The sequence below is a fragment of the Somniosus microcephalus genome, chromosome 7 (assembly GCF_052327205.1).
Source record: "Somniosus microcephalus isolate GS21.2 chromosome 7, FLI_Smic_1.0, whole genome shotgun sequence".
In the NCBI taxonomy this organism is placed as follows: domain Eukaryota; kingdom Metazoa; phylum Chordata; class Chondrichthyes; order Squaliformes; family Somniosidae; genus Somniosus; species Somniosus microcephalus.
This window is the reverse complement of record NC_140993.1, coordinates 279537059-279557868: the sequence shown is the minus strand read 5'-3', so window position 1 is coordinate 279557868 and position 20810 is coordinate 279537059. Positions and strand designations below refer to the sequence as shown.

Sequence of the window (20810 nt, the reverse complement as noted above, 5' to 3'; positions counted from 1 at the left end):
AAAATTCTGACAGGACTGGACAGACTAGATGCAGGAAGGATGTTCCCGATGGTCAGGGAGTCCAGATCCAGGGGTCACAGTCTAAGGATAAGGGGTAGGCCATTTAAGACAGAAATGAGGAGGAATTTCTTTACCCAGAGAGTGGTGAACCTGTGGAATTCACTACCACAGAAGGCAGTAGAAGCCAATTCATTACATAGAAACATAGAAGATAGGAGCAGGAGTAGGCCATTCAGCCCCTCGAGCCTGCTCCGCCATTCAATGAGATCATGGCTGATCATCCAAATTCAGTACCCTGTCCCTGCCTTCTCCCCATATCCCTTGATCCCTTTAGCCTTAAGAAATATATCCAACTCCGTCTTGAATATATTTAGTGAACTGGCCTCCACCGCCCTCTGTGGCAGAGAATTCCACAGGTTCACCACTCTCTGGGTGAAGAAATTCCTCCTCATTTCAGTCCTAAATGGCTTACCCCTTATCCTTAGACTATGACCCCTGGTTCTGGACTCCCCAGCCATCAGAAACATCCTTCCTGCATCTAGTCTGTCCAGGCCTGACAGAATTTTATAGGTTTCGATGAGATCCCCTCTCAATCTTCTAAACTCCAGTGAGTATAAGCCTAATCGACACAATCTCTCCTCATACGTCATTCCTGCCATCCCAGGTATCAGCCTGGTGAATCTTCGCTGCACTCCTTCCATGGCAAGAACGTCCTTCCTCAGGTAAGGCGACCAAAACTGCACACAATACTCAAGGTGCGGTCTCACCAAGGCCCTGTACAACTGTAGCAAGACATCCTTGTTCCTGTACTCGAACCCTCTTGCTACGAAGGCCAACATACCATTTGCCTTCTTAACCGCCTGCTGCACCTGCATGCTTACCTTCAGCGACTGGTGCACAAGAACACCCAGGTCTCTTTGCACTTCCCCTTCTCCCAATCTATTGCCATTCAAATAATAATCTGCCTTCCTGTTTTTGCCACCAAAGTGGATAACCTCACATTTATCCACATTATAGTGCATTTGCCATGTTTCTGCCCAATCACCCAACCTGTCCAAATCGTACTGGAGTTTCACGACATCCTCCTCACAGCATACCCTCCCACCCAGCTTCGTGTCATCTGCAAATTTGGAGATATTACATCCAATTCCCTTGTCCAGATCATTAATATATATCATGAACAGCTGGGGTCCTAGGACCGATCCTTGCGGTACCCCACTAGTCACTGCCTGCCACTCGGAAAACGACCCGTTTATTCCAACTCTTTGCTTTCTGTCCGCCAACCAGTTCTCTATCCAAGTCAATACCTTGCCCCCAATCCCATGTGCCTTAATTTTGCACGCTATTCTCTTATGTGGGACCTTATCAAGAGCCTTCTGAAAGTCCAAATACACCACATCCACTGGTTCTCCCTTATCTATTTTACCAGTTACATCCTCAAAAAATTCCAGTAGATTAGTCAAGCATGATTTACCTTTTGTAAATCCATGTTGACTTTGTCCGATCCTGTCACTGCTTTCCAAGTGCTCTGCTATTACATCTTTTATAATGGACTCTAGCATTTTCCCCACTACCGATGTCAGGCTTACCGGTCTATAATTCCCCGCTTTTTCTCCACCACCTTTTTTGAATAGTGGGGTAACATTAGCTACCCTCCAATCCATGGGTACTGTTCCAGAGTCTATCGAGTTCTGAAAGATGACCAGCAATGCATCTACTATTTCTAGGGCCTCTTCCTTAAGTACCCTGGGATGTAGATTATCAGGCCCTGGGGATTTATCGGCCTTCAGTCCCATCAATTTTCCTAACACCATTTCCCTACAAATACTGATTTCTTTCAGTTCCACCCTTTCATCAGACCCTATGTTCCCCGGCATCTCTGGGAGGTTATTTGTGTCCTCCTGTGTGAAGACAGAACCAAAATATGTATTTAGTTGGTCTGCCATTTCTTTGTTCCCCATTATAAATTCCCCTGATTCTGACTGCAAGGGACCTACGCTTGACTTCACCAATCTTTTTCTCTTCACATATGTATAAAAGCTTTTACAGTCAGTTTTTATGTTCCCTGCTAGCTTACTCTCATATTCTATTTTCCCTTTCTTAATTAATCCCTTTGTCCTCCTTTGTTGAATCCTAAACTGTTCCCAATCCTCAGGATTATTGCTTTTTCTGGCCAATTTATATGTCCTCTCCTTGGACCTTATGCTATCCCTAATTTCCCTTGTTGGCCACGGTTGAGTCACCTTTTTTGTTTTATTTTTATGCCAAACTGGGATGAACAAATTCTGTAGCTCATCCATTCGGTCTTTGAATGTTTGCCATTGCCTATCCACCGTCAACCCTTTGAGTGCCATTCCCCAATCAATCCTACCCAACTCGCTCCTCAGACCATCGTAGTTTCCTTTATTTAAATTGAGGACCCTCGTCTCTGAGTCAACTACTTCATTCTCCATCTTAATGAAGAATTCGATCATATTATGATCGCTCCGACCCAAGGGGCCTCATACAACAAGATTGCTAATTAATCCTTTCAAGAAGGAGTTGGATATATTTCTTAAGGCTGAAGGGATCCAGGGATATGGGGAGAAAGCAGGGACCGGGTACTGAAATTGGATGATCAGCCATGATCGCATTGAATGGCGGAGCAGGCTCGAGGGGCCGAATGGCCTACTCCTGCTCCTATCTTCTATGTTTCTATGTTTCTGTTTTTATTTCAGATTTCCAGCATCTGCAGTATTTTCTTTTTGTAAAAGTGTAAGGCTATCCAGAAACCCAGTCAGCATTTGCTAAATTAGGTAATGGAAGGAGGGCTCTGGAACCCTGTTTGCCTGCTGTTCAAGTTTGTGTTGGTCACTGTGGTACATACTGGACTTGGTAGGACAGATCAGGCAGACCTTCGAGGAAGCTAGACTCCTGGGACCGCTGTGGATACCTGGCAAGCACTCAGTGTGAGGTTTGCAAGATGCTAGGACTGCGAACATGGGTTAGGTGCCCACAAAAGGGATGAATTATGCAAGGACAATGACCAAGGAAAACTGATGTACCCATCTTTTCGAACGAGTTAAAACAGTTTGGCTAATACTAAAATAGGTACGACTCCAAAGAAAATCATGTAGTTTAGCCAGTTGACTCGAAAGTGTCAATTTAACAGCAGCATTGAGAACTACAGATAATCATCCAACTCAAACTTGCAGATTTAAATAACCATTGCAGTTGCGAAATCTGCAATCTCGTGACAGCCAGTGCTTTAACACCCGTGCTTCTGGACTGTCATGGGACACTGATTCTGAGGAGCCTTTAGCCCTGCCTGTTATCCTGTAAGGTGCAGTTAGCAGAAATCTCTGGGGATAAAGAACAGTTCTTTTTGCAGTATTCTATGAATAACGCCAGGCCAGAACTACAAATTTAGGGGGAAAAATTCAGTTGTTTGCGCTAATGGGGCGCAAAGCAACTAGTGCCCGGGCGCGGCGATGTTTGCGCCGCTCGCGAAATTAACTAGACATTTTGCGGCGACGCTAAACACTACCACCACGATCTCCTGCGCCGGCAGATCATGATGTCAGTCGAGTGCGCAATGCCCCGGTAACGCCCCGGACCGGATATTGAGTGGCGCCCCCTGCCTTACCGCCTGCCGCTAGCAATGACAGGTTGAGGGGAGCGTTTTGCAGTCAGGAAGGGACTGGGGGAGCACTATTTAAAGGTGACCGCTTCCTGACTTTTTTTGTTGGTGACATTTTTGCACCACGCATTCTGAGAGAGAGAGAGAGAGACTTCTGGAGAGATTCAACGCTGTGTGAAGGAGTTTTGGGTACTGAGCAGCACTTTGCAGGTTCATTTTGATTTGCCCTACCTCGTATCGATTTAGAAGAGACTGTGGGGGCTGCACTCTGAGCTCTTTCCCTGGGTCTCTCCATTGTTCTTTCCAGCAGATTTGATGTACAGGTCTCTCAGGCTGAGATTCAAGGCTGCAATGAGCAGGATGTGGATGGAGAGCAAAATCAACTCTCCCCTTTAAGATAAAAACAGAAAATGCTGGAGAAACTCAGCAGGTCAAGCAGCATCTGTGAAGAGAGAAACAGAGTTAACGTTTCAGGTCGATGACCTTTCGTCAGAACTCCCCTTTAAGAACTGGCCGGTGCCAGTGTGTCTGTGTTCCATTGCTGACTGAGATCACATGAGCTTCGCCAGCGCTCTGAGGTAGCGCCTCGCTCCTCGGCCTTTGCGCCTTAAGAGAGGTGTGTAGCGCCTGATTTTGCGCTCTAATCACCTCCAGGGGCGATAAAAGCCAAGTTTGCTGTCGGAGGCGATAATTAGCGCCAGGCGCTAAACTTTGCGCACGGCCAATAATGGCGCCCCAAACGGGGCGATACTGAATTTTTCCCCCTTAAACTTTTATCTCTGGCAGATAAAAATTTCACCACAGATAAGGTAATTTTAAAGACTGTAAACCTTTGTGTGCCTTGCTTCCTCTCATTATTGCAGAGGCTCATTGAATGTTAAAGTCATAAAAAAAATTCTGGGAAGAGGGTGGAATATTTGTCAGCTTACTGTAGCCTGCCTGGGTGCACTGGCTTTTTACTGGAAGTAAATTAAATCATTATGGTGCTATCATTAACCACATCACCAGTACATTTTAAGCGAGTTTCATTTATTCCCTTGTTACAGACCCCTTTTTTTTATTGTTTAGCTCAGCATTGAATAATTGACCACGAATTAAATGTAATTTTTGAGGAAGTGTCATTTGCCCATGTCGGATTTGAGTGGCACTGAGATTTGTTCTGTCGTTATCAGTCAGGTTTTAAGGCTATATAATAATAGTATGCAGCTGGTCAGTGATGCGCTATCAATTACGCAGAAAAGACAGAGAGTTAGGAGAGTAACTAAAAGGCTTTTATTAACAAAGAACAGAGCATGCCTCTTGTGGTTGACTGGTTTCCAAGAAGGCAGGGGGCTGCAGAGCAGTCACCTTTATACCTGGGCCTGTGGGTGGAGCCAGGGGCGGAGCCAGCAGAGGCATGCTGAGGCATGCCTAGATACAACAGTGTGCAACAACAACAACAACGGTGAACAACAATAACAGTGGTTTACCACATTCACCCCTTGTTTAAAATTGAGTCCGGCGGGGTGAAGTGTACTAAAGGTTCATGTAAGTAAGTCTATCAGGTGGCCTTGTATGCCGTCCTGATCATCGTGGTGGCGGCGGTGATGGTGCAGCATCCAACGTTGAATCTGGCGTCTCATTGAGTGGTTGGGTGGTCAATGACGGGTCCTGGGGCTGCGGCATGCCGTCTACCGGGGTTGGGTTGTGGGTAGTGGTGGATGGCAATGGTAGTGTTTCAGGGGCACCCGAAGGTGCGAGGTCTCGTATGGAGACTGTGTCCTCCCGCAATGGTAGTGTTTCAGGGGCACCCGAAGGTGCGAGGTCTCGTATGGAGACTGTGTCCTCCCGCCCGTCCGGGTACGCCACGTAAGCATACTGGGGGTTGGCGTGGAGGAGGCTCACCCTCTCGACCAGGGGGTCCGTTTTATGGGACCTCACGTGCTTCCGCAGTAGGACGGGTCCTGGAGACGTCAGCCATGTCGGTAGCGAGGTCCCCGATGTGGACTTCCTGGGGAAAGTGAACATTTTTTCATGGGAGGTAGCATTGGTGGCCGTACAAAGCAGTGACCGAATGGAGTGGAGCGCCGCAGGGAGGACCTTCTGCCAGCGAGAGGTCGGAAGGCCCTTAGATTTTAAGTTTAAGAGGACGGCCTTCCAACCCGTCGCGTTCTCTCTTTCCACCTGGCCGTTGCCCCGGGGGTTGTAGCTGGTGGTTCTGCTTGTAGCAATACCTCTCGTGAGCAGGTACTGACGGAGTTCGTCGCTCATAAAGGATGAGCCCCGGTCGCTATGGATATAGCTAGGGAAGCCGACCAAGGCGAAAAGGTCATTCAGACATTTAATGACCGTGGTACTGGTCATGTCTGGGCACGGGATGGCAAACGGGAAACGGGAGTACTCATCAATTATGTTGAGGAAGTACACGTTGCGGTCAGAGGAGGGGAGGGGCCCTTTAAAATCGACGCTCAGGCGCTCGAAGGGGCGAGTGGCCTTGATCAGGCTTGCTCTGTCTGGCCTATAAAAATGCGGTTTGCACTCGGCACAGATTTGGCAGTTCCTGGTCATGGTCCTGACCTCCTCGATGGAGTAGGGCAGGTTACGGGATTTGATGAAGTGGAAGAACCTGGTGACCCCCGGGTGGCAGAGGTCATTGTGGAGGGTCTGCAGTCTATCAACCTGCGCGTTGGCGCATGTACCACGTGATAGGGCATCTGGGGGCTCATTGAGTATCCCGGGCCGGTACAAGATATCGTAATTGTAGGTGGAGAGTTCAATTCTCCACCTCAAGATCTTGTCATTCTTGATTTTGCCCCTCTGATTATTATTAAACATAAAAGCTACTGAACGCTGGTCAGTGAGCAGGGTAAATCGTTTTCCGGCCAGGTAATGCCTCCAATGCCGCACCGCTTCCACAATGGCCTGGGCCTCCTTTTCGACAGAGGAGTGTCGAATCTCGGGGCCCTGGAGGGTCCTTGAGAAAAAGGCCACGGGTCTCCCCGCCTGGTTAAGGGTTGCAGCTAGGGCGAAGTCGGATGCGTCGCTCTCCACTTGGAAAGGGATGGACTCATCCACTGCGTGCATTGTGGCCTTCGCAATATCTTTTTTTATGAGAGTGAAGGCTGCACATGCCTCTGCTGTCAGGGGGAAGGAGGTGGACTTGATGAGGGGTCTGGCTTTGTCCGCATAGTTGGGCACCCACTGAGCATAGTAAGAGAAAAACCCTAGGCATCTCTTCAGTGCTTTTTGGCAGTGGGGGAGGGGGAGCTCCATAAGGGGGTGCATTCTGTCGGGGTCGGGGCCGATGACTCCGTTCTCCACTGCGCAGCCAAGAATGGCGAGGCGCGTGGTGCGAAACATACATTTGTCCTTGTTGTATGTTAGATTCAGCCGCTGGGCTGTACGGAGGAATTTCTCTAGGTTAACGTCATGGTCCTGCTGGTCGTGGCCGCAGATGGTGACATTGTCTAGATAGGGGAAGGTGGCCTGCAGCGCGTTTTGGTCAACCATTCGGTCCATCTCCCTTTGGAAGACCGAAACCCCGTTGGTGACGCCGAAGGGGACTTGGAGGAAGTGGTAGAGACGACCGTCAGCTTCAAAAGCTGTGTACTGGCGGTCCTCAGCCCTGATGGGGAGCTGGTGGTATGCCGACTTCAGATCAATCGTCGAGAACACCCGGTATTGTGCTATCTGATTGACCATGTCAGATATGCGGGGGAGTGGGTATGCATCTAACTGGGTGTAGCGATTGATCGTCTGGCTGTAGTCAATAACTAGGCGCTGTTTTTCGCCAGTCTTCACTACCACCACTTGTGCTCGCCATGGGCTAGTGCTACCCTCAATAATCCCTTCCTTCAGGAGTCTTGCTACTTCGGATTTAATGAAGCTTCTATCCCCGGCACTGTACCGCCTGCTTTTGGTAGCGATGGGCTTACAGTCGCGGGTGAGGTTAGCGAACAAGGTGGGGGGGAGACTTTAAGCGTGGAGAGGCTGCAAATGGTGCGCGGCGGGCGATTTAAAAGCTGCTGGCTGCAGACTGTGAGTGGGGGGAGGGGTCCGCCGTACGCTAATGTGACACTTTTAAGGTGGCACTGAAAATCCAACCCCAGTAGAACGGCAGCGCAGAGATGGGGCAGGACAAGAAGTTTAAAATTTTTGTATTCTGTGCCCCTTACTGAAAGGGTCACTACACAGTAGCCACCGACGTCTGCTGAATGGGATTTGGAAGCCATAGAGACCCGATGGCGCGTTGGCAGGACCGGGAGAGAGTAACCGCGCACCGTGTCGGGGTGGATAAAGCTCTCCGTGCTCCCGCTGTCGAAAAGGCAGGTAGTGGCGCGGCCGTTTACCGTAATGTCCATCATGGACCTGGACAGTTGGTGAGGGAGAGATTGGTCCAGCGTCACGGAGGCCAGCGTATGGTCGAGCGATTCGCTGTGGTCGTCAGACGAGGCGGTGGTTGAGTCCGGGTCACCCGCGATTGGAGTTGGAGGCGTCCGAGATGGCGGGCAAAATGGCTGCGCCCATGATCCCGATCCCCACGCGGCTGGAGGTGTCCAAGATGGCGGACAAGATGGCTGCCCCCACGGTTCACACGCGGCGCTGCTGGCATTAGCGGTTTTACCTTTGCAGGTGCTGACGTAGTGTCCTTTCTTCCCGCAGCCAGAGCAGGTAGCGTTTTTCGCCGGGCAGTGTGCTCTGGGGTGTTTTGCCTGGCCACAAAAGTAACATTTCGGGCCCTTGGACATCGCTGCAGCAGTTGGTGCCGGGGGTCCCATGACCCAAGGTTGCGGCGTCCACGGTGCGGAGCGGTTAGGGGAGAATGCGTCCATACTCCGGTGGGCCGCGTCTAGCGAGAGCGCGAGGGACACTGCCTTCTTCAGGTCGATTTCGCCCTTCTCCAGCAGTCTCTGCCGGGAGTAGTCGGATTTGAGGCCCGCAACGAAAGCGTCTCTGATAAGTCCCTCCGCGTGTGTCGCGGCCGATACCTCTTTACAATCGCAGGCTCGGCCGAGTATCTGTAGTGCCCGTAGGAATGCCTCCAACGATTCCCCGGACTGCTGTTTGCGGGATCTCAGGAGGTGTCTGGCATAAACCGTATTTACCGGTCGTGTGTATTGTCCTTTTAGCAGATCGATAGCCGTCATGTAGGTAGTCGCGTCCTGGATGAGCGTGTAGACTTGGTGGCCCACCTTGGAGGCCAGGATTTTTAGTTTGTTTCCATCTAGTGTCACGGCTGAGGCTTCCAGGTAAGCTTCGAAGCAACGCAGCCATTGTGCGAACTTGGTAGACGAACCCGCCTCTTGAGGGTCTAGGTCCAGGCATGTTGGTCTGAGGGCATGCAGCAGCGCCTGCTGCTCAGCGTTTGGTGCCGTCGTTTGCTGCAGCGCCTGCTGCTCAGCGTTTGGTGCCGTCGTTTCCTGCTGCTCAGCGTTTGGTGCCGACATTTTGTTTTTGTTAATAAAATTGATGCGCTATCAATTACTCATAAAAGACGGAGAGTTAGGAGAGTAACTAAAAGGCTTTTATTAACAAAGAACAGAGCATGCCTCTTGTGGTTGACTGGTTTCCAAGAAGGCAGGGGGCTGCAGAGCAGTCACTTTTATACCTGGGCCTGTGGGTGGAGCCAGGGGCGGAGCCAGCAGAGGCATGCTGAGGCATGCCTAGATACAACAGTGTGCAACAACAACAACAACGGTGAACAACAATAACAGTGGTTTACCACAGTCAGTCAATGTTTGAAATGAACAAAGACAGGCCAGGATAACATTACAGGTGGCATCCCCTCATCACACCTGTTCCAAGGTGAAATAGAGCCAGTTCAAGATGTGTGACCTACAGTTTAACTCTGGGATCTTGTTATTTCTTCCCAGATATATTATCGCTTGAAAAGGAATTGAAATATATTTTCTTTAAGGAGTTCTTGTGTTCAGTTTATATTCCCTGTTGTTAGATTACTTCATGTAAAAAAAACACCCATCCTGCCTAATCTAACCCAACAATCACTGCAGTTGCCGGAACAAAAAATAACAATATAAATTACAGTACTTGGGAGGTAAGTATTCTTTCCTGTACAAGAATATTTAATCTTGAAGATATGTTGAAAATAAAGAATTAGATTAGATTCTGATGAATGGTTTACAGATATCCCGACTACATGGCTGGGGATGCAAATGAGGAATAATGGTAGCGACACTGCCTGAAGCTCAACTGGTCCCTGTATATTAATCATCGTTCTGGGTTCCACAAAGATTTGTGGGTAAGAGCAGATGGGCCGCTTGTTTTAATCTGAAATGTCAGTAGGTGGAACTGCAAACCTTCAGATTTAATGGGCCTCATCTCCCCTTGTTGGCAGTGACACAGTGTTGGCAGCTAATGAGCCATTTTATAGTGAGTGCAAAATTGTTAATTTTATGCCTCTTGTGTTAACAGCACTTTAAATTATATTTTGGCATGAAGCACTGGCTCATTGGCCATTATTTTTCTTGGAAAGGTTGAATGTGGGTAATACTGAAAAAATAATGGTTCTGAAATGTTTTTAGGGTTTTTCTGCATTCACAATTAAAAAGTTGTTTTATCTGTGCCTGAACTTGTCTAGATAAGGATAGCAATGTGACGAGGAAAAATTTGCAATCCTCTGGAAAATGACTTCTAATGAAATTGGAAGTCACTGACAGCTTGGCAGTAACTTTATTTTTGTCTTATCTAAGCAGATCTTGAACCACCAGCCTACTCTGATGCTTACTGCCATGTACCCTCTGTACAATTGCAAATTCACAGCAAGAGGTGGAGGAAAGTGTCAAATTTACTTCTGTCATTGCTTCTCTATCTAGCTCTTTTTTCTTTCTCGGTTTCTATGTCTAACTTTATCTCTCTTTATCTTTCTTTCTTCCTTCTTCCTTTGTTCCACAGAGGTTCAGTGGGTAGCACACTCGCCTCTGAGTCAGAAGGTTGTGGGTTAATGCCCCACTCCAGGGACTTCAGCACATAAATCTAGGCTGACACTCCAGTGCAGTACTGAGGGAGTGCTGCACTGTCAGAGGTGCCGTCTTTCGGATGAGACGTTAAACCGAGGCCCCGTCTGTAATCTCAGTTGGACGTAAAAGATCCCATGGCACTATTTTGAAGAAGAGCAGGGGGAGTTCTCCCCGGTGTCCTGGGGCCAATATTTATCACTCAATCAACATCACTAAAACAGATTATCTGGTCATTATAACATTGCTGTTTGTGGGAGCTTGCTGTGCGTAAATTGGCTGCCGTGTTTCCCACATTACAACAGTGACTACACTCCAAAAGTACTTCATTGGCTGTAAAGCGCTTTGAGACATCCGGTGGTCATGAAAGGCGCTATATAAATGCAAGTCTTTCTTCTTTCTATTGCTCTTTTTTTCTCTCTCTTTCCCCTTCTATCTCTTGATCTCTTTCTAACTCTCTTTTTCTTTCTCTTTCTTAGATTAGCTTTCTTACCCTCACTTTTTCTTTTCCCGTTCTTTGTCTCATTGCCTGTCTCTATCTCACTTTTTCTTTTTAGCTCTCTTTTTTCTCTCAATATTTTTCTCTGTCTTTCTCCCTCACTCTCTTATTGGTTTAATATTTTCTTTCTCTCTCTTTCAATCACTCTTTGTTACTTTCTGTTGCTCTCTTTCTCCCTTTCTCTATCTCCCCCTCTTGTTCTCTCTTTCTCCACTATTCTCTCAATGTTTCACTTGCTTTCAGTCTTTTTCTATATTTTTCTCACATTTTTTCTCTCATCTTTTCTCTCTCTGCTTTATTTCTCTCTATATATATTTTTCTTGCACTCACACAAAGTATTCTGATGGTTTCACACCCATAGCTTTTCATTTGATGTGGCCCCTATCTCAGGGGCTGGTTCTAATGAAGAACATGTCTGGGGTGCACTGACGGTAGCAAGGCTTACTCTCTTAGTCAAGGACTGATCTGTGGTACGCAAAGTCCAATAAGTGTTAAAAAATATAATTATTTTGCAAAGGGGCGAAAGCAAGGTGGCAAAAAAGATAAAGAAACTTCCTCACATTTATCTTTTTTTCTGAAATAATTATCTTAACTAAAGAGGTTTTCTTTTTGTTGTTTGTTATTGTATTTTGACTGCTTTGGTTATGGTAGGATGTTATAGAAAGTCGAATTTGTTTTATTATGAAGCAAATTAATACAGTGGGGAATCCTGTGACAAAATGAACCACTTTTGTCTAAGATTTAGTTTGATATAAGCTTCCCTAATTCTATCATAGTGCATAAAAGGTTAAAATCCAGTTTCCAACACAGAAGAATTTTCCAGTGCATTTTTGAAATGCTTGTTGACCAATCAGTGGTTGTTGTTTGACAGATATTTAGTCAAGAGACGAGCAATTCAATACAAATATAAACATCGTGTCCTAGAAATTGGACAAGGCCCGAAAACGGGCACTGGATGCAACGAGCGATCAACCTGCACCCATTCCTTGCGATGCAGGCAGCATACAAACTTCATGCTACCTGCTAATTTAAATAATAGTAGCATGCAGGCAAGTGCTGAATGTGCTCCCGAGTGGCTGCATGCCTCAGCAGGGGGCCCAAGTTCGTGTGAGGCTAGCACCACTCAAAGCTAGCCTGTACTACTTCACCTGACGAAGGAGCAGCGCTCCGAAAGCTTGTGATTTCAAATAAAGCTGTTGGACTATAACCTGGTGTTGTGTGATTTCTTACATTTGTACTACTTAAAGGCAGTCTACACCTCTTAAAGGGGAGGTGCATTCTGGCTGCAGCAGATGCTGGAAGTGGCTGAGGAACAAAGTGTGAGCAGAAATAACACTGCGTAATGGCGCAACAGGTCAGAGAACGTGCTCAAAGGTTCTCTGACACAGCACTGGAGGCCTTGGTGCAGGAGGTGGACAGGAGGAGAGAGGTCCTGTATCCACAGAGGGCCAGAGGCCCCCCCAGACAAACTCTGTGAAGGTAATGGGAGCAGATAGCTGTCGTGGTTAATGCCAGCAGTGTAGCCCTGAAGACATGGATGCAGTGCTGCAAGAAGTTTAATGACCTCACAAGAGTGGTCTGGGTCAGTGAATTCATCATCAAATGCCACATCCTTACAACTGAAGCACTAGGCTCAGACACTACTCAATTCATCACCCCACCTTCACCCACATACCAACAATCACTATCAATCACATTCATAGCATCACCTCACCTTCATACACTTAGCACAGCTGCAAGCCTCACACCCACAGCTCACAGCTTGCACACACTGCCAGCTATTCAGCCATGACAGGCACATCACCCAATCACGTTGCACCGCACACACTGACACACTTCCCTCTCTCTTGCAGGACAAGGTGGCTTATAACCAGAGGCAGCAGGGGCTACCCACAGGGAGACAGGCACGCCTGCATGACCTTACCCCCATGAAGGGGATGGTGCTGGAGATTATTGGAGCAGCCGTCGTTGAGTCCATGGCCAGCAGCGGGGCTGAAACAATCCAAGATGATGGATATCCGCATACCTAATCCTCCTCCTCACATCCCACTACCCCCTCATCCCACAATCTCTTCTGATTTACAGGCTGCAGATGGTGTAAGCATGCACCACTTGCTTTTCCCCTCACGCCTTGCCGCAACTCTACCCTTGTGCCTTTCTCCTTTTAGATAGCCAAGAACTGCCACCTGTCCAGGCAGTGGTGGAGGAGCAGGAACTGCAGGAGGAAGCAGGCAGTGATGCTGAAGACACAGCACCGTCACTCGATTTCACACTCGCAGCCACCAGCTCAGATAATGACACTGTGCATCATTTAGAGGGTAGCGTAGAGGCGGGATTTGCACGTGAGCCACTGGAAACAAGTGGCCTGCAATCAGGGCAGGGGGAAAGGGAATCGCAGGTGCCAGCTCCCCGGAGGGCGAGGTTGCACACAAGTTGTGCTGCATAGGACTCAGATGAGGACTTCGATGGGGCGGCCTACAGAAGAACGCTGATGAGTATGCACAATGAAATGCTTGGTGCATTGGCAGGCCTGCCAGAAAGCCTGCGTGCAATGTCAAGGAGCATGGCAGAGTCTGGCACCAACCTTGCACAGGGCTTTGTGCAGAGCTTGGAGCTCATCATTCTCCATTAGCGCACTTGTGAAGACAACCATGATGCAATGTCTGATCACCAGCAGAAGCCGCCCAATGTCTGAGTGCAGCACTGGAAGCTCAGACTGCGCTCATGCAAGCTCAGCCTGCTGCCATGCAAGATCAGATTGCTGCCATCATGGCTGCGATTGCCAGTGTTGAAAGGGGCTTGCAGGGTGTCACAAAAGTCCAGCAGTCTGTCCTCCAACAGATTACTAGGATTGCTGAGGCGCTGCCTTGGGGGAGTGGCAGTAGCTCCGTGGAGCAAGAACCATCTGTTCTCTCTTAGGATGACAGCACTCATCCTCCCACCACTGCCACTCAGCCAGTGGCCTTGCTTTTGCCTGTCAGCCTGCCAGCCCAGACTGCTGCCCATGCCGAGGTGGTGCAGTCCGCACCCGGGCCTTCTAGGCCCAGAGCTGCTCAAGGCCATCCTCCAAGGCCATCTGCAGTCCCCCCCATTGAAAGTCAGTAGTCTTCCACCAGCCATGCTGCAGCCCTGCATAGGACAGGCAAAGGACATGGAAGACAGGCACTAAGGTAGTGGTTCCAAAACTTTTTTGGTTGAGGAACCCCTTTTCAAATCGATTAGTAATCAAGGACCCCCCATCTAAATTATAATACTGTATAATACTCATAATATGAAAGTGCTTCATGTTAAGAAAACAGATATTTGCTTACAGATATCAGTGAGATGGGTGTGCCTGCTTCTCACACCAATTCTGGGTACTCCGTGGCAACAGATGGTCATTATTAGCCATTTAATGCTGGACAATTTTTAAAGCCGTCAGCAGGCTGGCCAAGGTGAGTGAGAGCACGAGCACCCATGCACATGCTGGGATACTGCTGGGAGCATGGCTCATCGCCATGTGTTCTATAACAGCTGCACTGTGGGATTGTACGTATTTGCATGAACACATTCAGGCACGTGTTTGAAGGGCCCATCAGGCGCTCTGATCATGTGTCGGAGGATGGCACAGGGTCATGGCACCAGGGAGAGGAATTGCTCGACCAGCAGGGAGCGTCATTGCAAAGTGAGTGAGAGCTGTGGGCCTGAGTGAGGGGGCAGGCCCAGCCATTCAGAATAATTTGCAAAAACTGAATCAGTGTCAGTTTTATAAAGAGGAGCAGACTTGAAATTGCCCAATTCTATGATCACTGTAACTACTGAAAAGTTTCACGAATCGGTCTAACTTTAGATACCATCAACATATTGGATAAGACATACCGACTGCCATCGACAAATGTTTACTTCTTCTCCCAGCGCTATTCCTGATTAAGAAGGCAGGCACGTAACCTCACAAACCGCTGCCACTGGAACCGGGCGTAAACAGATTTGCGAAGTGCAGCGTATTTCATTCACCACCTGCTGCAGCCTCCACGCTCAGGAGAAAGGATCTCATTCAAATCAAGAATTCAGCAGATGCGCGAAGTACAGATCTGGACCCTCAGGCATTCAAAGGGGTCCTGTGTGCACGCAAAGGGTTTTGGTTCACAAAGCCCCAATGCGTACCGCTCCACAATAATGGAACCCCCGGCGCGTGGCACCCCCCCTCCCCTCTGATCCAACATAACCCAGCAGCCTGGCCTCCAAACGAATAAAATCAGCCCGAGGTTAAATGAGCCCGGGGATCGGCCACCGGCAAAACTCGGAGGAGGAGGCGACCCAACACGGTATGAGTAACCCGGGAGGGAATCAGTGACTCCCCCCAGCTACCGGTGGTGGCGGCAACTCGAGAACCCTGATTCCAGGGTAGGGGGAGGGTCAGGAGAAGGGCTGGCCCCCGTGGGAGGCCTGGCCTATTGGTCATTCAGTGACCCCCCGCCTCCCCCCCATCCCCAGTGGCTCGGCTCGGCTCAGGCTCCAGTCACCGCCCCCTGGCTCCAGCTCGCAGGCCCAAGCAGCGGCCGTGGCTCCTCTTCCACAGTCTCACTAACAACAAGGTGCACGGCGTGAGGCTTACCTGGTCCCGGAGCTTGAGGAAAACCATGGCCCAGTGGCATAGATCGGAACGGGACAGGGCAGCGGACAGGTGCGGAACTCCTGGAAAGTCTCTATGGACCTCCGGGGGTCCGCGAACCCCAGTTTGAGAGACACCGCACTAAGGGAATGCACAAGGGTGATCAGCTGCCTTGGTAAATAATATTGGATGTTTTGATTTATAAATTTGGTTTGGAATGTTTGTTTGGTGGTGGCTTTTATTGTAGCATTGTGGCCATGAGGACAGTAACAGAGCGAAGGTATGGTGTGGGACTCTTTGTGAATGGGGAATTGGGGTTGGAGTCATGATACCGTAGTTGAATGAGTCGATCACGGACAGCCCGGCTAGAAAGGGGCGGTGCTGGTTGCCTTCACCTCTTCCTTCTCCTCAGCTCTTTGCCGTATATGTGGTGGCAGGGGCTGTGCCCTCATGATGGCGAGGTTGTGGAGCATGTAGCAGTCCACGTCGAATCTTGAGACGCGCTCTGGCAAGTGCTGCAGGGCTCCTCCAGAACAGTCCAGGCAGCGGAAGCATTGTTTAAGCACGCCAATGGTCTGTTCTATCAGATTCCATGTGGCAACATGGCTTTTGTTATCTGCATGTTGCCCATGTGCTGTTGGGTTGCATCTGGAGTCATGAGCCAGGTGGTCAGCGGATAGCCCTTGTCACCCAGTAGCTATCCTCTGGTTTGTCGTTGTGGCTCAAATACAGATGGTACAGCGTACTGCCGCAGAATGAAGGCATCATGACTGCTGCCAGGGTACCGGGCATTGACCTGCATGATGCGCTGAGCATGATCGCACACCAGCTGGACGTTGAGGGAGTGGAATCCCTTCCAGTTGTTGTACATCTCCGAATTTACAAGCGGCGCCCGCAAAGCAACGTGTGTGCAGTCAATGTCACCCTACACCATGGGGAAGCCTGGTATCCTGGCAAAGCCACGTGCTCACGCCATCTGCTTCTCTCTGGCAAGAATTAAATGTTTTCACCTCTCTTTGCATACAGAGCCTCAGTGTCTTTCCTTATGCAACAGTGAACAGCGAACTGGGAGATGTTGGAAATATTGCCTACTCCGGCCTGGAAGGAGCCCGACGCATAAAAATTCATGGCTACGGTCACCTTCAAAGCCACTGGCAATGCTGTCCTCGCCCTACTCTAAGGCTGCAGTTCTGCCTACATCAGCTGGCAGATTTCAGTGAGCACCACCTTAGTGAAGCGGAGACATCGCAAACACTGTTCCTCGCTGAGGTAGGAGAATTGCTCCCTGAAGACCCTGGGTGGATATGGCCTCCTGCTGAGAGCCCTTCTTCCTCCTCCTCCCTCATCGAGCAGCTTGTCCTCCTCTGTATCACCTCTGCTCATTCTCCATGTTATGCTGCAGTCCAAATTACTGCACCTATGTCTGGGAGCAACTGGTCTGAGCAGAAGTCTTGAAGTAACCTGCCACACCACTCCCAAGACACTTCAGCAACTTTAAGTCAGATAACAAGCCACCAAACACATCTACGAACTCACCAAGAGCCAGTAGGAATCAATCAACAACTAACCTGAAAGCAGTTGATGATTCCTTTAAACAGCACTGGTGGGGGTCTTTCCTGCTGCTGAATGCATGTTCAGCTGTGCATGTTTAAGAGAGGTCGTTAGTTGGAGCGTACTCTGCATACTTCCGGTGCATGCTCCCAGCGCCCATACTAATGACTTACCCAAAATAGCGTCCAGTGCAGCCCGTGCCAGAACTGTGCGCGCGCGGTGTGAACGCCATTTTGGAGCCAAAATGGCATCCCTAGTGCCAAAAAAATGGGTGCTACGGAGCCAAATTTAGCGGTGCTTATGTGTTTTTATTTTTTTTAAATTTATTTATTCGTTCCTGGGATGTGGGAATGCTGGCAAGGCCAGCGTTTATTGCCCATCCCTAGTTGCCCCTTGAGAAGGTGGTGGTGAGCCGCCTTCTTGAACCGCTGCAGTCCGTGTGGTGAAGGTACTCCCACAGTGCTGTTAGGGAGGGAGTTCCAGGATTTTGACCCAGCGACGATGAAGGAATGGCGATATATTTCCAAGTGTGTTTTTGATTTGCAGCTTATTTTTTTGCTTTTAATAAAAAGTCATTTAAATTCAGTGAGTCACAATGATTTTTTTAAGTTATTGATCAGCCTGTATTTTTCAAATAAGACCATTTGTATGGAGCCTTGGAAGAGCAATAGATCAGGAATTTCCCCGGACAAGCCGTAACTTCACCGGATGTGTGGTAGAAACCCCGCTAAGTTACGGCGGCGGAGTGGGAGCATCTTTGAGGAAATTCCTAGTCATAGTCAGGCCAGCTAGCTTTCATATATGAAAAATTACTTGCATCATAATTTAGCACTGTAGTTGTGAGCTATTCATTATGTTCTACTACTATACATCATCTACATCAAATCTACAGCATAGAAACAGGCCATTCGGCCCAACTGGCTAATGCTCCACATGAGCTTCCTCCCACCCCTCTTCATCTAACCCTACCAGCATACCCTTCTATTCTTTTCGCCCTCATGTGCTTATCTAGCTTCCCCTTAAATGCATTGATGCTATTTACCTCAACTTCTCCTTGTGGTAGCACGTTCCACATTCTAACCACTCTCTGGGTAAAGGTGCTCCTCCTGAATTCCCTATTGGATTTATTAGTGACTATCTTATATTTATGGCCCCTAGTTTTTGAATCCCCTACAATTGGATGCATCTTCTCTATGTCTACCCTATTGAACCCCTTCATCCTTTTAAAGACCTCTATCAAGTCACCTCTAAGCCTTCTCTTTTCCAGAGAAAAGAGCCCTAGCCTGTTTGGTCTTTCCTGGTGGCTCAGTTCTGGTATAATCTTTAGGAACAAGCAAAGCTTAATAACTAATGTAAAATGATACATTGTGTTACTATTACTAATCACTTATTCTGCTAGTCCTTAATATGTTTCTTTGACAGTAATAAACCCAAGTCAAAGTTTTATGTAGTGCTATTCTGCCACCTTCTGAAGACAAGGAAAATTATGTGAGCACGTGTGTGATTAAATCAGTAGCTGATGTAAACTGAAAAGGGTTTTCAATCAGTTCTCTGAGCAGAATATGAATTTTACCTCACTTTCTGGGAAAGTGAACACAGTTCCTGGAACATAAGAAGCTAGAACTCACCTATGGGAGTAGTCTCAAAGACAGGAGGCAAAAATATCTGGAGTAAAAAAGAATAAAGAAACCCAAAAATGCAACACCTCTATTTGTAACAATTGAGCGACTGCTTGGTAGAAATCAAAATTGGCAGCTAAATGAGAGCTGCCAAAGTTTTACCTTCCATGAGTAATACTCTAGGCATGAGAATGAATGCAAAGAACAAAGATTGAATTTAATCTTTCATGGACTGTGAAGTTGAATTATGTCGGATAGGCAGAGGTCAATGCTGATGGCCTGTACATGCAAGGCTTTGTCCCACAAAAATTCTGGCAGATAATTGGATCAAGGATCATAGAATTTTACAGCACAGAAGTAGGCCATTCGGCCCATTGGGCCTGTGTCGGCTCTTTGAAGGAGCTATTCAATTGGCTCCACTCCCCTGCTCTTTCGCCATAGCCCTGAAAAGTTTTCCTTTTCAAGTATATATCCAATTCCCTTTTGAAAATTACTATTGAATGTGCTTTCACCACCCTTTCAGGCAATGCATTCCTGATCATAACAATTCGCTGTGTAAAAGTATTTCTCCTAATTTCCCCTTGCTTCTTTTGCCAATTATCTTAAATCTGTGTCCTCTGGTTAACAACCCTGCTGTCAGAATAATGGATGTTCCACTGCGCTGCAAAATATATGTTTTCTATACTGCCCTGCGATTTATAACTCCCCAATCCGCTTTTGGATGCTAATTTTTAATATCAGAGTAATTTTCTTGTCATTTACACAGCCTCCAGATACAAAGGCCTAAATACAACTCCAGAATTTTTGTTAAAACCAATATGAATTTGATTTTCTTTCCTCCAGCTTAGAAAAACTGTTGTGTTTAACTTCAAATATGAATATTTATCTCTGGAATAACATTTGGGAAAGATAAAATTAAGCAGATTCATAAAAATATTTAAGTTCCTGTAGACAATATATTTTTGCTTGCATTGTAAAATTTTGGTTGCATTCAAATCAAGGCAACATCTGATCTGGAAAATATCATCTCTCACAGCCTCAGGGCAGAGTTTAGCTTTGCAAAGAAATGTGTATCTTTATTTTATTGCTGGCTACTGCAAATTAAGTGATATACTGCAGCACAGTTTCAAAATCAGTACATGATGTTTAAACCACAGAACTCTTTTATGCTTAGATTTTTGGACAAGAGAACACGAGACTGGTTGCAACTGTTTGAAGGTAGTGGTGTACCATATGGTCCAATAAACAGCATTCAGCAAGCATTCTCTGAACCCCAGGTCAGTTCTTTGTTTTATCTTACCTACAAACTAGAATATGGACCCGAAAGGAACATTCGTTAGATGGAAAATCTCCTTTGTTTTGATGCGAGTTTCAATAGTTTATCAGCTTACTATTTAGAAAGAAGCAAATAGCAATGCCTAGCATCCTTAATCCATAAAAAATTATCTCTTACAAAGTGCTAGGGGGCAGGAATTGTACAACTCTTGGTTTTCAATAGGTGCATTGACCAAGTCAGAAATGCCAGCCAAAATGCATAAAACCGTAAACTTTGCTTGCAAGCAAAATACCACAAGCTTGCAACAAGAAGATTTTGAAAGGTAAGATTAATCTATATCGAGCATTTTATGTCTGTGTGTCTGTAATAAAGTAGTGAACCTGTAAAATTGTTGATTGGTCCATGCTCTCCACACAGATCTTGGCAAAAACACACAAGACGGCCATGTTGGATTATGTGACAATGTGAGATTATTCCTTGAACAAAAATCATTTAAATAAATAAGACTTTATTTAAGAAAAATAGTCCTTGAATAAAAATAGTTAAATAATGTGACACGCCCATTACAGTTCCAGCTGAATTTCCTACACTATTACTAGCTGATCTCCCGTGGCATTGCTCACCGTAATCTTGGAGTCTGGTTGTCATGTTTAGTGTGTTCCCATTCCGACTTTGGGATTGCAGCATTGAGTATTACATTAG

General features: G+C 47.4%; 1 protein-coding gene across 1 annotated transcript in view; it reads left to right on the top strand.

Moving 5' to 3' along the window:
• Window positions 1-20810, top strand: part of sugct (succinyl-CoA:glutarate-CoA transferase) — a 996627-nt gene that overhangs the window by 465188 nt on the left and 510629 nt on the right. The window contains exon 12 of the mRNA XM_085993900.1: window positions 20007-20109. Coding sequence (XP_085850026.1) covers window positions 20007-20109 — 103 coding nt within the window. The remainder of the gene's footprint in view (window positions 1-20006; window positions 20110-20810) is intronic.